At 43.0% G+C, this 21,078-nt stretch overlaps 1 protein-coding gene across 8 annotated transcripts in view; it reads left to right on the top strand.

Moving 5' to 3' along the window:
- The window catches only part of LOC120945313 (neural cell adhesion molecule L1-like protein), a 245,768-nt gene that overhangs the window by 162,287 nt on the left and 62,403 nt on the right, over nt 1-21,078 (top strand). For all 8 annotated transcript variants that reach the window (XM_040359413.1, XM_040359412.1, XM_040359405.1 and 5 more), the window contains 7 exons: nt 3,004-3,115; nt 5,184-5,350; nt 5,443-5,599; nt 7,489-7,613; nt 10,861-10,962; nt 17,865-18,062; nt 19,916-19,986. In XM_040359413.1, the coding sequence (XP_040215347.1) occupies nt 3,004-3,115; nt 5,184-5,350; nt 5,443-5,599; nt 7,489-7,613; nt 10,861-10,962; nt 17,865-18,062; nt 19,916-19,986 (932 nt within the window). The remainder of the gene's footprint in view (nt 1-3,003; nt 3,116-5,183; nt 5,351-5,442; nt 5,600-7,488; nt 7,614-10,860; nt 10,963-17,864; nt 18,063-19,915; nt 19,987-21,078) is intronic.

Here is a 21,078-nt window from a genome sequence, read left to right as displayed (position 1 = left end):
TCTATACCCTGTAAACAGTCATTTCAGCAAAACAATGTTTTTCCTTTAGTGACCCTTTAAGTCTTGCAGCTATTAGTATATGTGCTACTATTGTTCTTAAACATGGTGGGTATATATCAAGATTTATTCCTAGTAATGCCATTGCAGGCAATAGTTCTATGGGGTTACCTGTAAGGTCTGCTATGAAGGAGGAAATAGAGTTCCAAAAACCTAATAAACTCTTGCAAGCCCAAAAAGTGTGTTGAGGATTGCCTATTAGTTCATCCAATAGGGGAGGTGGAAGGAAATATTTTGGATAATCTATAAGGAGTCAGGTGCCATCTGTTTAAAATGTTCTGTGAATTGTCCCATTGCTCAAAACATGAGGATGTTTTACTAGTAATTGATAGTGCTTTCTGCCATTGTTAACATGTAAAATTTTGTGAAAGATCCTTTTCCTATTTTATCATATTGGTATTTTTGTCGTTTGGAGAGGAAGAGGTAAGAAGGTTGTCCAAAAGATTCTTTTGGAAATTGTGGTATGTACAGTAGGGTCTTGCCATATTTCTGTGGGAATATTGATAATATCAACTCATCTTTTAAATGGGCACATTTACTCATTTGTAAAGTTTGATGGTAGACATTTATATTTCTGGTAACCTTGTTTGTTCCACCCTTTTGCTAATAGTCGTATTTTGCAGTAATCTATTATTCTTAAAGGTAATGGTACTTTACTATACAAATTTCCATTTTTAGTTTTAGTTTTAGATGGAATATGCTTCCATTCTATCAAAGTTGATTTGATAGAAAGGAGGTTTGGTATAATTATTTATTTGGGTATTAATAGCTGGATTCACGTAGATACGCCGTCGTAACTCGGAATCTAAGCTGTCGTAAGTTTAAGTGTATTCTCAAACTGAGATACACTTAAACCTAGCTAAGATACGACGGCCTGGCGCTTCCGTTGAGCTCGGCGTAGAATATGTAAATGATCTACATACGCCGATTCACGAACGTACGATTGCCTGTCGCAGTAAAGATACGCCGTTTCCGTAAGAGGTACGCCGGCGTAAAGATAAAGCTGCCCCCTAGGTGGCGTAGCCAATGTTAAGTATGGCCGTCGTTCCCGCTTCGAAATTTGAAAATTTTACGTCGTTTGCGTAAGTCGTTGGTGAATGGGGCTGGACGTAATTTACGTTCACGTCGAAACCAATACATCCTTGCGGCGTACTTTGGAGCAATGCACACTGGGATATGTACACGGACGGCGCATGCGCCATTCGTAAAAACCGTCAATCACGTTACATAAAACACGCCCCCTCATCCTCATTTGAATTAGGCGCGCTTACGCCGGCCCCATTTACGCTACGCCGCCGTAACTTAGGAGGCAAGTGCTTTGTGAATACAGCACTTGCCTCTCTGACTTAACCCCCCTGGCGGTATCCCCGAGCGTGACTCGGGGTTGATTTTTTCTGCTATAATCGGTATCCCCGAGTCACGCTCGGGGTAGATATGCAGAGCCTGCAGCGTGCGCTGGCTTACCTTGTCCTGGATCCAGCGATGTCACCGCGCTGTGTGAGCGAGCGGGACCTCGCTCGATTCACACAGCGTCCTCCTGTGCCGCCGATCTCCGTTCCCTGCGACGTTACGACGCACGGGGGCGGAGATCGGCGCCAAATTCAAAAAGGTAAACAAACACAGTACATACAGTATACTGTAATCTTATAGATTACAGTACTGTATGTAAAAAAAACACCCCCCCCTTGTCCCTAGTGGTCTGCCCAGTGTCCTACATGTCATTTTATATAATAAAAACCTTTCTTTCTCCCTGCAAACTATAGATTGTCCATAGCAACCAAAAGTGTCTTTTTATGTCAAAAATGGTTTTAGATCAGCTAAAAAACAGCGATAATAAATTATATTCACTTGCAGAATTGTGCGATAGCGATTTGTGGGGAACATCGTCATAAAAAAAAAAAAATGACAGCGACAATTTTGCAACTGAGAAAATTTCAGTGATTTTGATTTGATTACATTATTGAATAATTTTTATTAGAATTATATTATTATTTGTTATAATTATTTATAATTATTTATTATATTATAATTTATAATTTTGTTTTTAAAAAAAATGTCATACCCGGGATGCCTATTAGATTCTTGTTTGGTCAGATTTAAGTGAGTTATTCCTAAGAATTACAGGCCTACAGTATTAAATGCCAAATTTCCTTGCAAATAATTGTACCGCTTTTGGTACGTAATTCCAGACAGAATCATACCGCCAGGGAGGTTAAGGCAGCGTAGAGTAAATACGATACGCTACGCCGCCGTAAAAATGCGCGCATCTACCTGAATCCAGCTATAAGTGTTTAGCCATAGAAAGGGTAAAAAGGGTAAATGTCCTATGGTAAGTTATTTTTCGATATTTGTCCATAGTTTGTCATTAGGGGAGGAAAACCAAAAATGTATTTGGTCTGGTGGAAGCAGCACTTTCATTAAGAGAAAAAGGCCATTTAAAGCATTTCCAAGAAAAAAATAAACAACTCATACATTATTATAGTCATTATATATTACAGGGGTAAGGCCACATTTACACTGGTGAATGGGCCTGATTCAGATTTTATGCAAAAACCCCAGCAAGATTTCCTGTCAATTAGCTGTGTGAGGCAGCCCCATTGAAAGCAATGTGAGGCTGCCGGTTCCCACAGCCAATTGTGGCTGCTCTCATGTAATTGCAGATAATCTGCCTCCGGGGCCGATCGCTTGCTTGCAGGTGATCGCTGCATTTGATTGCATGCATACGGCCATCATTAGCTGGGATACCCATCAGCCTTCCATTACTTTCAAAAAGGCTGCCTCCCACAGCTAACCCCCAGGAACCCCCATTAGGGTTTTCACATGTAATCGTTGCCAGGCCCATTCGCAAGTTTAAATGTGGCTTAAAGGATTTTACAGATAAAGGTGAAAGACTTTGAAAGTGCTTAAAGGTTTATTGTGGTAATTGTTTTACTTTTCTTCCAACAGACATTGTGCCATTGATTTTAACTCCTGAGGGAAAAACATATGCAGCAGTGTGGGGAAATAATGTCCTATTACTGTGTGAACATTTTGCATTTCCGCATTCTGAGGTTACCTGGTAAGTGATTTTTCACTTCTTTACTGAACCTCTGCTGTGATAGAAGGCAGCTATTCTTAAAGCAGAAGTACGGTGTTTTGCTTGCGTCTATCTAGCAAGGTTACTTTGCATTATAAGCAAGGAAGCTGAGACCTCTGCAGTGTACAAATGTGCTTTTTGCGATACAAAAATGCTGTACATACACAACTATTACACTATTAGGAATACAGTACAAGACTGACAGGTATTGTAAGGTATACCATCCATCTCAGAGTTTGACAGGGTGCTGGCAGGGGGGCTGAACCTCCACCTGAAGCTAAATGCTTGGACCTTTAACCACTTAAGGACCCCCTCACGCCGATATACGTTGACAGAATGGCACGGCTGGGCACATCCACGTACCTGTACGTGGCTCTTTAAGCCCAGCCGTGGGGTCATGGGTACGTGCACGCGACCCGGTCAGAAGCTCCGTGACCGCGGGACCCATGGACCCGATCACCGCTGGAGTCCCGTGATCGGTCCCCGGAGCTGAAGAACGAGGAGAGCTGTGTGTAAACACAGCTTCCCCGTTCTTCACTGTGGCGCTGTCATTAATATTGTGTTCCCTAATATAGGGAAACATGATCAATGATGTCACACGTCCAGCCCCGCCCCCTACAGTTAGAAACGCATATGAGGTCACACTTAACCCCTTTAGCGCCACCCAAGTGGTTAACTCCCAAACTGCAATTGTCATTTTCACAGTAAACAATGCATTTTATAGCATTTTTTGCTGTGAAAATGACAATTGTCCCAAAAATGTGTCAAAATTGTCCGATGTGTCTGCCATAATGTCGCAGTCATGAAAAATCGCTGCCATTAGTAGTAAAAAAAATATTTTTTAATAAAAATGCAATAAAACTATCCCCTATTTTGTAAACACTATTAATTTTGCGCAAACCAATCGATAAACGCTTATTGCGATTTTTTTTACCAAAAATAGGTAGAAGAATACGTATTGGCCTAAACTGAGGAAAAAAAATGTTTTTTTATATATTTTTGGGGGATATTTATTATAGCAAAAAGGAAAAAATATTGCATTTCTTTCAAAATTGTCGCTCTATTTTTGTTTATAGCGCAAAAAATAAAAAGCGAGGTGATCAAATACCACCAAAAGAAAGCTCTATTTGTGGGGAAAAAAAGACGCCAATTTTGTTTGGGAGCCACTTCGCACGACCGCGCAATTGTCAGTTAAAGCGACGCAGTGCCGAATCGCAAAAACTGTCCGGGTCCTTTACCTGCCTAAAGGTCCGGTCTTAAGTGGTTAAGCAACGGGGCTTAAGACCCAGTGTGCACGAGACATCAAAATAAAGAATCACTGTATTGAGTTACTGGCAAATTATGGCGAGTGAAACATGTACCCTGTCACTTATTGTGTTTTGCAAATGTGCTTGTAAATCTTTGCAGATATAAAAAATATTACAGTGGAACCTTGGGTTATGAGCATAATCCGTTCCAGGAGAATGCTTGTAATCCAAAGCACTCGCATATCAAAGTGAGTTTCCCCATAGAAGTCAATGGAAACTAAGAAAATTAATTCCGCATTGACTTCTATTGCATGCAATACCGCATGTGGCCAGAGTTAGGGGGGCGCGGGAGAGCCTCGGAAATACTCGGGGACAGTTCGGCTGAACTCAGAAAGGCTCGCAAACACTTGGGAACCAAGTTTCTGAGTATTTCCAAAGCTCCGAACTGCTCTAAACTGTTCCAAGTGTCACCGGCGCCCCCGCACCTCTGGCCAAATGCGGTACTGCACACCCCATTGACTTGAATCCTGCATGTTTTTGCGAGACGACACTCGCAAACCAAGTCAGGATTTTTTTTTTAAAGTTGCTCGTCTTTCAAAACACTCGTTAACGGCGTTACTCGTAAACCAAGGTTCTACTGTATCTTTACTCTAGCACTACATTCATATGTTGGCTGCATAATGTAGAAAAGCATTCGTTGGCCAGCAGTATATGATCTCAGCAGGGCTTCACTGCTTATCATTTTTTGTGGAGATCTGTACAGCTGTATGAAAAAACAATACACATTTCTCTTTGTAAACCAGGTACCACGGGAAAAGAATAGTGCATCCTGTAAGTGGACGTTACACAATAGATGAACATGGAACCCTTCATATTCAGCAAGCAGAAGCACAAGATGCTGGCTCATATATTTGTGAAGTGTCAAACTCAAAAGGAAATGCTTCAATCATGGCCAATGTGGTACTTCGAGGTACTGCCTAATTTGTTACTCAGATAATATTCTTTAGCAATAGCAAATCATATTGTGCAATACACTAAATTCCCCATATGTTCCACTCTCAGAACCTACAAGAGGATATGTGTCTCCTGAGCATCCATGGGTTAAGAGAGGGCATAGTACAACCCTGACCTGTCATATTCATTGTGATCCTCACCTGCTTCCTTCTCGGACAATTAAATGGCAGAAGGACGGACATGAATTAAGAGAGGACAACAAAAGGTATTACCATCTCATCTATCACATTTAGCTTTATAACAATAATAACTAAGGCTTTGGCATCATGTTTCTCACACTTTACTCACTTGTGCACCACCATCACAATCAATACATTGTTAAAAGTTTGCTATTTAATAGGAATATTTATCACCACATTAGGGTGGTAACAGGGGCGGACTGACAACTCATGGGAACCTCGGGCAATAGGAGATTATGGGGCCCCCGGGCAATAGGAGATTATGGGGCCCCCAGGCAATAGTATATTATGGGGCCCCCGGGCAATGGGAGTGTAACGGTCACCACTGTTTACGACCTTCCATCCCATCCAAGACAGCTTATCGACACTCCAACCAACAGGACCCGATCCATTCCATTTCCCAGAATAAGACGAGACACAGCTCTGTGCTTTCTGGTTTCCAAAATGAAGACATCTTTAATGGTTCACTCTCAGATTTTATACAGTTTTCAAGGCAGAGGAACAATCAAACTCTCCACCCACACCCTGGGAGGGCTTCAATACACTTTCAGGTGGCTAATTGCTAAACATTCTAGACATGTCGGCGCCGGCCTATAATTATCATGATCTAATCACTGCACATTCCTTCATTAACAGAACTCAAACAAAACAATGATCTCTTCTTAATCCACATCCCTAGACAGACGTTCTGTCTTCGCATACAGCTTGACAGAAAGGTATTCACACCTCTGAGCATCAATAGGCTTAAAGCAGTGTTATCACACAATGAAAGGTCTTCCAGGAGCCTGACTCAATTAGCATGTCACTAGCCAGGGCTAATCATAGAAATGAGTCACTATGGACTGGTTGGGTCACAATTAACCAACAACTTGCAATATCTCAAGATCCTGCAATATGAACTATCAGTGATGTCCCCTGTCCTGTAATTTAGGATATCATTTCTCAGTCACCCTATGGCCCTATCGGACATAAGGTGACCCTAGACATAAGACTCCTTGGTGACGCCGGTACAGGAGTACCCCTCATCCTTGCAAAGTCTCTGTTTGTCCCAGGTCATTCCGTCACAGGGAGATTATGGGGCCCCCAGGCAATAGGAGATTATGGGGCCACACAGTACTGTATACACACACATAGTATACATACACACACTGAGAAGGTACTGGAGAGGCGGGCAGCTATAATCTTGGGATTTTTAGACCAAAAGGATGTTGGTAAGGGACCTGGTTTTACTGAGGCTGGCAACCCTGATGGGGGCCCCCTAGTGGCATGGGGCCCTCGGGCAGTGCCCGAATGGTCAGTCCGCCCCTGGGTGCAAGGAACATGATGGTGGAAAAAATGACCAGCTGAGAAGATCAAAGTGGATTCGCCTTTAGTAAATAACCCCCCAAGTCTTTGCCTTTGTGAACTCATGTACAATAGTATGGAACATAAAACCTTTGCAATACTGTTGCGCTAACAACATAGACAATACAGTTAACCTCAGGATCCAGAATTTACCTTTTTAATGATACATAGAGACAAAACTTTATTTTGGACCAATTGGGAAATTTTCATTTTCTGTGCCAAAAGCACAACAGCAAGTCTTCCCAAAATTAGAAAAAATTCCCCCTACAACAGCTTTTTGCTGGAAGAATTATTTATTGGAAAACTTTCCCTCATGTCCTGCACAAGTGACAACAGTTATTTGTTTAATTGTCCCTTCGCCTTCTGATGGTCACCAGTACACCTAGAGGGCCAATCTCCAAGACTCTGAATGTTTTTGTTTGTAGGTTACTGCTAAACATTGCTATTTTGACTCTATGTTTTAATAAGCTACGGTACATACCTGATTAATTTAGCAAACAAGTACATTAATGATTTATGGAAAGCTAGTCAGTAAATGATGACTATACCCTTTCTTACTTCCCTACTGCAGAATACATGTGAAATCAAACATTCTGACAATCTACAATGTAAGCTGGGATGATGCAGGAAGCTATTATTGCATAGTCAGCACCTTGCTGGACGCCATGACAGCAGAAGCCCATGTGACTGTGAGGGGTGCGTACTGTATCTGAGTTCTGAGATGTGTAGTGTCCGGTACTGTGTTATTCTCTTAGGAAAGCATCTGCAACACATTTTCACATTCTGTTCTGAATATACAATAAAACTAGGAGGTTCTTTGCATGAAACACAAAAATAAAGTCACTTTCCCAATTGATCTGACAGATGGGTACCGTATTTTCCGGCGTATAAGACGGCCTTTTACAGTAAAAAAAAAACGTCCAAAAAGCGGGGGTCGCCTTTTACGCCAGGTATAATGCGGGGGTCATATTACACGGCAGCCGCCTGCTGTATGTCAGCCCTACGGATGCTCGCTGAATGTGCGGTAATACTGCATACATAGGGGCAGATCCTCAAAGAAATTACGCCGGCGTATCTCTTGATACGCCGGGTAATTTCAAATTTGGCGTGTCGTATCTTTGTTTTGTATCCACAAAACAAGATACGACGGTATCTGTGTCAGATCCGACAGGCGTACGTCTTCGTACGCCGTCGGATCTTAGATGCAATTTTTCGGCTTCCGCTAGGTGGCGTTCCCGTCATAATCCGCGTCGAGTATGCAAATTAGCTACGAACGTACGACCGGCCGTCGCATTTTTTTACGTCGTTTCCGTTCTGCTTTTTCCGGCGTATAGTTAAAGCTGCTATATGGTGGCGTACTCAATGTTAAGTATGGCCGTCGTTCCCGCGTCTAATTTTGAAAATTTTACGTCGTCTGCGTAAGTCGTCCGTGAATGGGGCTGGACGCCATTTACGTTCACGTTGAAAACAATGACGTCCTTGCGACGTCATTTGGAGCAATGCACCCTGGGAGTTTTTACAGATGGCGCATGCGCCGTTCGTTCAGCGCGGGGACGCGCTTCATTTAAATGAAACACTCCCCCTACCTGCCCAATTTGAATTCCGCTGCGAGAGATACACTACGCCGCCGTAACTTACGGCGCAAATTCGTTGAGGATTCAAACCAACTCAAAGTAAGTTACAGCGGCGTAGCGTATTTGACATCTGTGCCGGGCCCAGCGTATGTATGTGGATTTGCCCTATACAGTACACACCACTGAGCCAATCCCAGTGAGCGATGTATTCTATTAATGAATACAGAGCCTGCTCGGAATAGAGGAACAACCTCTGCCAATCCGAGCAGGCTACATACAGTAGCCTGCTCAGATTGGCTTTGAGAGTCAGAGGCGCGGACTGATGATGTTACAGCCTCTGCCAATCCGAGCAAGCTTTGTATTCATTAATAGAATGCATCGCTCGTCGTGATTGGCTCAGCGTGGTATGTATGTATACTGTAAGACATATCCAGCAGGCTGACAGACTGGTCAGAAGGGGGTCGTCTTATACAGTGAGTACACCACAAAACCAACATTCATGCAGTGCAAAGTGGATTTGCCTTTAGTAAGTAACCCCAATAGTCTGAACCAAAACCTTCTTATGTTACTTGGTGTTCTTAAGCCTCGTACACACGAAGAGAAAACCAGCCAAAAAAAATCAGCTTTCTATGTGATTGTGCGATAATCTGATCGTTAGTACTCAAGCTGTCGTCCAAAGTTTTCCGAAGGGACAAACTAAAAAAATAAATAAAAAATAATAATAATAAAAATGTAATCAGTACAGTTTTCATCTGTAAAATACAATACAAATAAATTACATCACTTCCGTATTTTTTTTTTTTTTATTCTGTTGTACGAGAATTTTCCTACTTTAGTAACCTATTCACATTGGATAAGGAGATTAGAATGCAAAAAAACAAACAGACGATCATTCGTCCGATAATCTCATCATGTATACTAGGCTTTATTGCAAGCTATGCAAGTGTTGGCACAAAGCCTTGCAAAACCTAAATCCGTGCGAGAAAATGTTCACAATTAGAGTGTGTTTGTCTATAGATAGACGCAGTCTATCCAGTAAACCAACAATAGCAAGAACACTGAAGGTTCCATCCATGGAATTCAATGACATGACAATGTATACTTACTGTATTAACAAAACAATAACTGAAAAACGCGACATCAGTTAGATTGCGGTGCGAATCACATTTGATGTCTGTCATCATACAAAGGGCCGGTGAAAGGATTTTTGCCAACTCAGGCGAAGGTGCATTTTGACGCCCCCCCCGGCGCACACACATGCACAGGGCACAGCACATCAGGGCACAGCACATCAGGGCACATGAGGGCACAGTGAACATCAGGGCATAGCACATCAGGGTACAGCACACCAGGCCACATCAGGGTAAAGGACACAGCACATCAGGACACAGGACATCAGGACACATGGCACTTCAGGGCACGGGGCACTTGGCGCACATCAGGGCATATTGGAGCACATCGGGGCATATTGGAGCACATCGGGGCATATTGGAGCACATTGGGGCACAGCGTTTACCTGGCAACCAGTATGCAGGAAGCATCTGTGATAAGTTCTTTCTCATGTCACGCTGCCCCGGCGGCCTCTCCTCACTTCTATCCCAGATGATGTCACAAGCAAATGGGGATGGAGGAGAAGAGAGGAGGGGCCGCCGGGGCAGCGTGACATGAGAGAGAATTTATCACACACACACTGCCAGTCTGGCTACAGCGCTCCCCTCCCTCCCTCCTCCTCTACACTTCACGCACAGCAGGCATCTCCCGCTGTGTGTATCGGAGCTTAGTGTGAAAAATGTGTCCGCGCTGTGAGAAAAGTCCCGCCCTCCTCCTAGATCAGCTTGTGTGATAGACGCATTGTTCTGCCTATCACACAAGCTGATCTAGGAGGAGGGCGGGACTTTTCTCACAGCGTGGCCAAAGTTAACACACTAAGCTCCAATACACACAGCGGGAGATGCCTGCTGTGTGTTATCCTGGGACTCACAGAGACGAGAGAGACACTGACACAGTGACACTGTCAATTTTCTACCCAGTTCCCTGGCGCCGTAAGGCAAGTGCCCATGTTGCCTTGCGCTAGCGCCGGCCCTGATCGTACAAGTGTGAACCTAGGATAAAGTTCTTTTACAATTTACATTTTTATTTAATAAATGACCATTAGAATAAAAGAGAATCTTCTCTCTGTTCATGCTTTAAACATGTCTTTCTAGAGAAAGTGTGGTGAGCGAGGTGTGGGAAAATTCTAATGGACACAAGCATTATAGGTCTTCAATCATACATCCAGTAAAAGTCAACTAGAGATCAACACATGTATGACCAACCTGTATGTAAATGAATTCTTAACTTTATTATTATCTCAATTACTTTTATTTTAGATGTTCCAATGCCCCCTGAGGAGCTGCATCTTTTGGAAAAACATGACCGTAGTGTTTTGTTGTCGTGGAGAGCTGGTGACAGTCACAACAGCCCCATCACAGGTTTGTCATCTTCTCCTAATGGCAGGTTTTAGTTTTGCTTGACTGCTGGCAATTTGGTTCATTAGCTAACTTTTTTCATCTCCACATTACATATACAGGCTGTGCATCATGCTTAGCACTGCTACTATTATTGCAATTTAGTGCTTTGGTCAATGCAAGCCTGTCAGCCTGCGTAGATAGCTAAACGATAGTCAAAATATCTCTCTCATTTTCTTGTATCTGAGGAATTCTAATACTGGTAATTCTGCAAGGAGTTCCCAGGGCTGCACCATTTAAAGGAGAAGTCCAGCCTGGGCTTGTTTGGCTGGGCTTCTCCTAAGGGTCACAGGAGTGCAATTCATTTTGCACTCCTGTGACCCTTTTCAGCAGAGAGTGGTCTGAAGTCCACTCTCTGCTGGCATCACACACAGATCAGTCCAGGCACCATGTCATCCCAACTCTGGGAGTCTGGAGCCTCCAGGTGCCTGGACTGATGGCCATCTCAGCCTCTCAGCGAGCCTCTGAGAGGCTGAGGCAGGTGCTCCGCCCCCTCCACAGCTCAGCGCTCCAGTGAGCGTGGAAGAGCCGAGAAGGAGAGATGCTGATTAACAGGCAGCAGGGAGGGGAGCTGAGAGAAGCCATTGGCGGTGTTCGGTGGCTCAGTTCTCAGTGCAGAGACGCCGGGGACAGACACAGCACTGGTCCAGTGCTGCATCCACCTAGGTAAGTATGATTATGGGGGGGGAAAAATTACCATACGTCCCTTTTTAACCACTTCAGATTTGGCTGCCCAATGACCAGGCAATTTTTTTGCGATTCGGCACTGTGTCACTTTAACTGACAATTGCGCGGTCATACGAAGCTGTACACTAACAAAATTAACATTGGCCCGGATTCACATACATCGGCGCATATTTATGCGGGCGTAGCGTATCTAATATATGCTATGCCAACGCAGCACACAGAGGCAAGTACTGGATTCACAAAGCACTTGCTCCCACTCGCTCTTAAAGATACGCTGGGTTTCCTTGGCGTAAGCCAGCGTAGGTGGAAGTGGGCGTGAAGTGCTAATGAGGCGTGACCCCATACAAATGATGGGCCAAGCGCCATAGAAGAACTTAAAATGAACGGCGCATGCGCCGTCCCGTGGCCGCATCCCTGTGCGCATGTTTTAGAATCACGTCGGAACTACTCCCTAAGATACGACGGATCACTGCCTACGACGTGAACGCAACCTACGCCCAGCCCTATTCACGTACTACGTAAACGACGTAAAATACGACGGCTGTGTTCCCTGGTCCATACCTTAGCATGAGTTGCGCCTCATATATGGGAAATAACTTTACGCCGGACGTACGACTTACGCAAACCGTGTATATTATGCGCCGGGCGAAAGTACGTTCATGAATCGGCGTATCTCCCTCATTTGCATATGTGCATATAAAATCAATGGGATCGGCAAATGCGCCCAGCGTAAATATGCGCCCACGACGACGTAGGCAAGTTACGTCGGTCGTAGGAAGCCTATTTTTAGGCGTATCTCAGATTGTGGGCACGGCGCACAGATACAACGGCGCATAGTTACACTTACGCGGCGTATCTCGAGATACGTCGGCGTAAGTGCTTTGAGAATCCGGGCCATTGTTTTTTTCCCACAAATAGAGCTTTCTTTTGGTGGTAGTTGATCATCTCTGCAATTTTTATTTTTTGCTCTATAAACAAAAAAAGATTTTTGTACTTTTTGCTATAATAAATATAATAAATATCCCCATTTTTTTTTTTTTTAAGTAAATTTTTTCTCAGTTTAGGCCAATATGTATTCTTCCACATATTTTTGGTAATAAAAATCGCAATATGCGTATATTGATTTGCACAAAAGTTATAACGTCTACAAAATAGGGGATAGATTTATAGCATTTTTTTTTTACTAGTAATGGCGGCGATCTGCGATTTTTAACTGAACTGCAATTTTTAACTGGACTGCGACATTATGGCGGACACTTTTGACACATTTTTGTGGCCTCCAAAGTACAGCTACGACGGTTCGCCTGCGGAGCCAACCTGCCACAGTATAACTGTGGCGGCTGGTCTGCAAGCAGTTAAGGAAATCTATGCTGAAGGAGATATAGAGGTTACTATTGCTGACCTTATTTAACCCCTTAAGGACCACCACACCACTATTTACATTGGCAGTATGGCACGGCTGGGCATATGGACATACAGGTAGGTCCCCTTTAAGAAGCCCAGCCGTGGGCCCAGCCGGTGTCCAACGATCGGGTCACAGAGAGGAAGAACAGGGAAAGGTAAGTGTAAACAAACCTCTCCCCGTGCTTCCTAGTGAGCCTGTCACTGATCGTCTGTTCCCTGTCATAGAGAACGACAATTAGCGATGTCACACGCCCAGTCACGCCCCCTACAGTATTAAACACACATTAGGGAACACTTAACCCCTTTAGCGCCCCCTACAGGTTAACCCCTTCACTGTCAGTGTCCATTTCACAGTAATCAGTGCATTTTTATAGCACTGTTTGCTCTAAAAATGACAATGGTCCCACAATAGTGTCAAAAGTGTCCGATGTGTTCGCCATAATGTCGCAGTCACAATAAAAATCGTTGATCGCCGCCATTACTAGTAAGAAAAAATTATTAATAAAAATGCCATAAAACTATCCCCTATTTTGTAGACGCTATAACTTACGCAAACCAATCAATAAACACTTATTGCGATTTTTTTTACCAAGAATATGTAGAAGAATACGTATCGGCCTAAGCTGAGGAAAAAATATGTTTTTTTATATATTTTTGGGGGATATTTATTATATGAAAAAGTAAACAATATTGAATTTTTTTCAAAATTGTCTCCTTATTTTTGTTTATAGCGCAAAAAATTAAAATCACAGAGGTGATCGAATACCACCAACAGAAAGCTCTATTTGTGGGGAAAAAAAGGACGCCAATTTTGTTTGGGAGCAACGTCGCATGACCGCGCAATTGTCAGTTAAATTGACGCAGTGCCGAATCACAAAAAGGGGCCTGGTCCTTTAGCTGCATAATGGTCTGGGGCTTAAGTGGTTAAAAATACTAGTTGCCTGGCTTTAGTTGAAATACTTTCTTAATCACTGACCTGGAACATGAATGAAGGGTGAAAAGAGTCAGAGTAAAGTTGGAATTTCTGTTTACATACTTGTTCTAAGTCAGTGACTCAAAAGTACTAAAGCTGCTGCATTAGCCTGACAAAAAGACATTTTCTGAATTAGAGATCAATAATCGCCTTCATACTGCCTCACTGCAGACCAATAAGAGTGAATTACTATAGGAATAGCATGGCCTCATTTCATTCACTAAGCTAAATAAAAATGTACTCTGCAAAAAGAAAAATGAAAATATTTGCTTACTGAATGAGGTTTTGCTGACTTCATCCAATCGTGTGCATGCAAAAATTAATTTTTAACATTTTCCCTGCACATAATCCAGTATTCTTTTCAAAGTGAATTTTTACCACACTCACCTAGGTAAGTGAAAATTCTCTTGCAAGTGAAAACTCACCAAGCAAAGTAAACATGTATGCCACAGAGTCTCTCTTTCTCTGCTGGATGTTCATCTTATATTTTATATATATATATATATATATATATATATATATATATATATATATATATATATATATATATATATATGTGTGTATATATATATATATATATATATATATATATATATATATATATATATATATATATATATATATATAATAGGATGGCAAGGCTGTCAACAGCTCCCTTACAAAAATGTATTGTGCCACATTTAATATTTCAGCAATAATTCATTATTAAAAAAATAAAATACATAAAAGAGAAGAGAGATGGACAGCACAGAAAAAGAGTTAAAGAAATACGGAAAACACACACCACTCCCTGCACAGACCACAGAAAAACTGCTAAAGGATTGAGGCTGAGCATCGGGGCTCCTCAGTAACTTCTAAGCAGCTACAGTCTATAAATAGACAGGTTTCTGTGATGTAAAAAAAGTTGCTTTCCCCGACTTGTTCATTCCCCGACTTAGTTGGGGTAGGCAGTACACTTGGGTGGGGGTGGGTCAGTCCCGCCCTGTAACCTTTCACCTCTGGGAACCCGCCTTCTGATCTTTGAGCCTTGGGGGAGGTCCCTGTTCCAATTCCTGAGTCCTAGCCATATTCTTCAATGGGAAACCCTAACCCTAAGCCGAACCCTAACCCTAACCTAAAGATAAATAATTTCAGAACTTTTTCCACCTTTAATGTGACCTCTAAACTGTACAACTCAGTTGAACAACAAACTGGAATCTTTTAGGTGGAGGGAAGTAAAAATTAAAAACGAAAATAATATAGTTGCATAACAGCCCTTTTCACACTGGAGCGGTGTGGGCGTCAGCGATAAAGCGCCGCTATTTTTAGCGGCGCTTTACCACTGTTATATCGGCACTTTTCAGCAGCTAGCGGGCCACTTTTAACTCCCAGTAGTCGTCGAATAAAGGGTTAATAGCACCCGTGCTGCGGCTCTTTGCAGATGCTTTGGCAGCGCTGCCCATTCATTTCAATGGGCAAGGGTGGTGGAGGAGGAGCGGTGCAATGTTTGCCCACTCTCCTTTGCAAAAACACTCCAAATATGTCAGATTGCAAGGGCATCTCCTGTGCACAGCCCTCTTCTACCCCCCCCCCCCCCCACCACACACACACACAGATTTTCAATCAGATTCGTGTCTGTGCTCTTCCAAATCTTCTTCTGTGGAAGCCATTACTTTGTTGATTTGGATATGCTTTGGGTCATGTAAGAAAAGTCTTCCATCTTGCCACTCTACCCCATAGCCCAGACATATTAAGCATACGGGAGATTGTTCACATGTACTACACAGCCAGTACTTGCCAGATATTACTGCAGCTCCATTAATGTTACTGTAGGCCTCTTGGCAGCCTCCCTGACCAGTTTTATTCTCGTTTTTTCATCAGTTTTGGAGGGACGTCCAGTTCTTGGTCACTGTTGTGCCATATTTTCTCCACTTGATGATGACTGTCTTCACTGTGTTCCATGGTATATCTAATGCCTTGGAAATTATTTTCTGCTGACTGATAACTTTTAACAATGAGATCCCTCTGATGCTTTGGAAGCATTTGACACCCACTTTGGCAATTCCAACTGAGCCTACAATGACAAAATGCATAGCTGGAGAATACCTTTAGTGTAAACCTCACATCAGAACATTTAGTAGATCCATACTACTAAGTTATACAAAGTTATGCCTTGTCTTTCCTTGCAAGAGTTAAAGTGGTACTCAATTTCCCCAGCAACCATATTTTTTCCCTTTTACCTGTATTGCCCATCAAAACACATACTCACCCAGCAAATCCAGGGTTGTCTCACTGCAATCTGTTGTTTAGGTGCCAAATAGCAGGTCCTGCACCCAGTGCCGGCCCAAGACATTGTGCTGCCTGGGACCAAGAATAAAATGCTGCACCCCCCAAAAAAATCACGCCAACCAAAAGGCCCCCACATTCATTATTTTATATCATGATAACTAAAGGGGACCCGTCATGGCTCTAAACATGTATAAAGGAGTATAAAGAGGACCTGTCATTGCTCTATACATGTATAGGAGTATAAAGAGGACCTGTCATGGCTCAATACATGTATATAGAGGACCTGTCATTACTCTTTCCATGTAAAGGAATATCAAGAGGATCTGTCATGGCTCTATAAATGTATATAGGACTATAAAGAGTACTTGACATGGCTCTATACATGTATAAAGGAGTATAACGAGGACCTGTCATGGCTCTATACATGTATATAGAGGACCTGTCATTACTCTTTACATGTAAAGGAATATAAAGAGGACCTGCCATGGCTCTATAAATGTATATATGAGTATAAAGAGGACCTGTCATGGCTCTATACATGTATAAAGGAGTATAACGAGGGCCTGTCATGGCTCTATAGATGTATAAAGAGGGCCTGTCATGGCTCTGTACATGCATATAGGCGTATAAAAGGACCTGCCATGGCTCTATACATGTATCCAGGAGTATAAAGGGATCTGTGAATTGCCGGCAGCCACAATTGCCGGAAGCCACAAATCAATGTACGCTAATTGTGTTTTTTTTTTGTACCAGAAATATGTAGAAGAATACCTATTGGCCCAAACTGAAGAAAATTGTTTATTTTTCTAAATTTTGGGGATAATTATTATAGCAAAAAGTTAAAAAATATATAGATGTATAGCACAAAAAATAAAAACCGCAGAGTTGATCAAATATCACCAAAAGAAAGGACATCAATTTTATTTGGGTAGCGGAACGGGCTGGTGGGCATCAGTATGCTGCCCCCCTAAAGGTGCTGTCTGGTACCCATGGTACCACCCAATCCCATCATAGGGCCGGCCCTGCCTGCACCACCATCTAGGTCCTTTTCGGCTGACTGCTTCTTCTGGGGTGCAGTCAGCGTGGTTTGATGAGACGTCAGACCTGCCCCTTCTCCCCGGCTTGTTCTCCAGGATGCCCCTGGCCCCTCTGAGTGCTAATCCTGCAGCCTCCCGGAAAATCGGATGTTAGTGTACCAGGAGGCTTAAGGACAAGGTAAATGTCATTTAGGCCTAGGCTAGAATGGTGGCAGAGGGCAGGGCTAGCAAGCAGAACTTACTCCATTTTGGGAGTCAGCTTTCACTTTTTAAAGGAGTGAGTAGTCAGCAATAGTATTTTCCATGTTATACTTATCCTTATCCTGTTCTAGGTCACTGACTCACAAACTAGTATAGGAAGACACAACTTTAGGACTTTAAAAAAAAAAACAGGTCAACAATGGCAGCTGACAAAATTCTATCCCGAGAGATTTTTCAACATTTTGGGCAACAAAGAACTTACAGCTTTGTGATAACTACGACCATTCTTTTTACAGAGTTCATCATTCAATCAGTGAAGAGTACTGAAGAGCCAAGACAATGGGATGATGAAACCACTGTCCCCGGAAATGTCACCGCAGTGCAATTGTATCTCAGTCCTTATAATAACTACCAGTTTCGTGTGCTTGCTGTAAATGGAATCGGAAAAAGCCCTCCAAGTGTTGCATCTGAGATTTATAGCACACCGCCAGCAGGTAAACATTCTCAATGCTATTGCATCTTGGTTCTTCTTCCTAACTGGAAGTTAGTCAATGCGCATGCTTGCTGATTAGATGTGTCAGTGGAGGAATACAACATCCATGTGATCTTTATGTGAATGAATCAAGATACATTATCGTACCAGTGTTTATGCCATATGCAGACCAACCACCCATCACCCATCCAAATTTCTGGGGAACGTAGGGTTCATTTTAGATAAACCAATCTTTAGATTATTTATGTTTTGTGTGTTGATTGGCTGTGGTATGTCTTAAAGCTAAAGGACATTCCATAGGCAACAATAAGGACGCTTTCCCCGACTTGTTCATTCCCCGACTTGTTCATTTCCCGACTTAGTTGGGGTAGGCGGTACACTTTGGTGGGGGTGGGTCAGCCACACCGTGTGACCTTTGACCTCTGGGAACCCGCCTTCTGACCCTTGACCTTTGGGGGAGGTACCTGTTCCAAGTCCTGAGTCCTAGCCATATTCTTCAATGGGAACCCCTAACCCTAACCCCTAACCCTAACCCTAACCCTAACCCCTAACCCTAACCCCCTAAAGTCAAGTCTTCACACAGAGATTTTTCATATGGCCATCTTCCAAAGAGAAGCAAGAAGAAAGGTAATGACCTTAGACTACTCCCCACCCCCCCACTTCTCTATTTCTTTAATTTATTTTGTACCCTGCTATAGTCCATTGGGGTGTGTTGATGATTAACAGTGGGCCAATGTTTCTCAGCCTTTTGGCAGATATCTGTCTGTCTATATGGCTAGCTCCAAAAGACTCTGCCCTGTGTAATATCAGGGCAAAGTGACAGGGTCCCTTTCTAGTCCATTCCCTACCAACTTATACTCACCTATTCATGGCTCCCACACTGCTTTGCTGGGACTAATGCAAATACTAATGCAGCTATCCAATGTGTCTAATTGTGGGGGATATGTGATCTTCTCCCAGCTTGGGTCTGAAAATTGGCTGCACTGTCACATGAGGTGGAAGATAACCTTTTCAATGCTATTTAAGCTCTGACACCATCCAACATGGAGCTTAGATGGTGTTTGACTCCCAGGGGGGCAAGGGAGCATGGGAAAATGAGTATGGGTGGGTTCAGGGTGGACTAGCAAGAGACTTGGTCATTTTATCTTGAATGAGCAGAGTCTCTTAAGACTGACCAAGCATCTCTCAGCAGTCATCAAATAAAGATGCCAAGCATCTATAAAAATTGATATATGAAATATAATACTCCAAATATAGACCTGCAAGCAAAGCAAAAAGTTATGTCAAAATTACTTTCAGATAAATGCTGCTTAACAACTACATTTTTCTATTTATTGAAAATACTCACAGAAATGGAAAAACACAGACAAAATAGTAAAGAAATAACTTAACCAACCAACATCTTTAGCACACAATTAGTGATATACAGTATACTTCATATCATACGTCTAGACCAGGGGTCTCCAAACTGTGGCCCGATTGCCAGATGTGGCCCTTTGCCAGCCTTTATCTGGCCCTTGGGGCACAATTCCTCCCACTGATACGAGGCACTATTCCTCCCACTGACACCAACAATGGGGCACTATATCATCAACCAATACCAATGATGGGATACTATTCCTCCTACTAATAGGGGGAATACTCCTCCTCCTATTGATCATCAACCCTGAGGCCATATTTGTTCTCACTGATGCCGGGCCCATGACATTTTCTTCCCCTGCTCGCCACAATCCGGCCCTCCTAAAGTCTGAAGGGCAATAAAGTGGCCCTTTGTTTGAAAAGTTTGGAGACCCCAGGTCTAGACATTATAATCAAAATGGATTAAGCAGTGCTTTTGATTTGTTTATATTTCAGCCCCTGACAAGAATCCGGATGTAGTATACTTTAACGCCAACAGCCCTGATGAAATGACTGTGAGGTGGGAGGTAAGATCTTATGGTTGTAATAAATAGGGCTACACATTGTAACATGCATTGACACATGTAACATGCATCAACATATATTAGTGTCTTTCCAGCATTTAAAGCTGAACACCAAGAACAGCTAAGTACACAGATGAAATATATATGTAGCACCTTCTACTTAGGTAGGTGCTAGAGCTGGGATTTTTGGTTAGAGCAGGTAAATTGAGGCAGGCCTAGCTGGAAACGAGGCTTGTTTTTTTTATCTGTGTGGGCTGGGAGGGGCCTAGAGTAGGCTGGTGACTCACAGATAGCATCACTTCTCAGTTACCTCCCTCTGGCTTCTAGAGGATTCTAGAAGAGAGGAGAGTAAGAGGGGTGGAGCTGCCTGGGGTATTCTAAGGAGCCCTGACCAATCCCCAACCTGGATTGGCAGGGGGCAGGCCGCCTTAAATACCTAGAGTCAGCCCAGCTGGAGAGGAGTTGTCGGGTCGAAGAGCTGAGGATGGAGTGCTAGGCTGTCGTAGGCCTTTGAGGGCAGGGTGACAGGTGGGCCACAACTTTCAGCAGCCCATACCACACAGCCCTGTATAGCAGGACACGAAAACCTGATTTATAATACAGTTAGGTAACACTTAGAGATCTTGTCCCTCCCTCCCCCAGCCTGTGACAGGACAGTGAAAGGAGAAGCAGCAGACTGATGAGCTCATCTGCTACTCTTTTGCCCTCTACTATTAGCATGCTCCTGCTCTGCAGCACAACTGGTTATCTCCTTGTGCTGTTTTTCCCTCCCCTTTCTGAATGCTGTTATACCGGGGATTGCGAGAATAAGTCAAATTCAGGTACTTGCATTGCTCTAATTACAAAAATACATTAAAACATGTATAAATTACTATCAAGCGGCATTCATTTTGGCCTCTAAGGACTCATTTACATGGGTAGCCAGCGGGTGATAACAGGTGGATGAGCTGCAGTTTTACTGCCTTCCCTCCCTCCCCCTAACCCCTAACTACCAATCACTCATCTTAACACAGAATAGCAGCAATTGAGGGCTGTACACATGCCACTGCAAATTTAAATAGCATGTTGCATTCAGCAGGTGGTTCTGCTGCCAAA

The sequence above is a fragment of the Rana temporaria genome, chromosome 7 (genome assembly GCF_905171775.1).
Source record: "Rana temporaria chromosome 7, aRanTem1.1, whole genome shotgun sequence".
Classification (NCBI taxonomy): Eukaryota; Metazoa; Chordata; class Amphibia; order Anura; family Ranidae; genus Rana; species Rana temporaria.
Note: the sequence above shows the minus strand (reverse complement) of the source record. Positions and strands in the feature narration are given on the sequence as shown.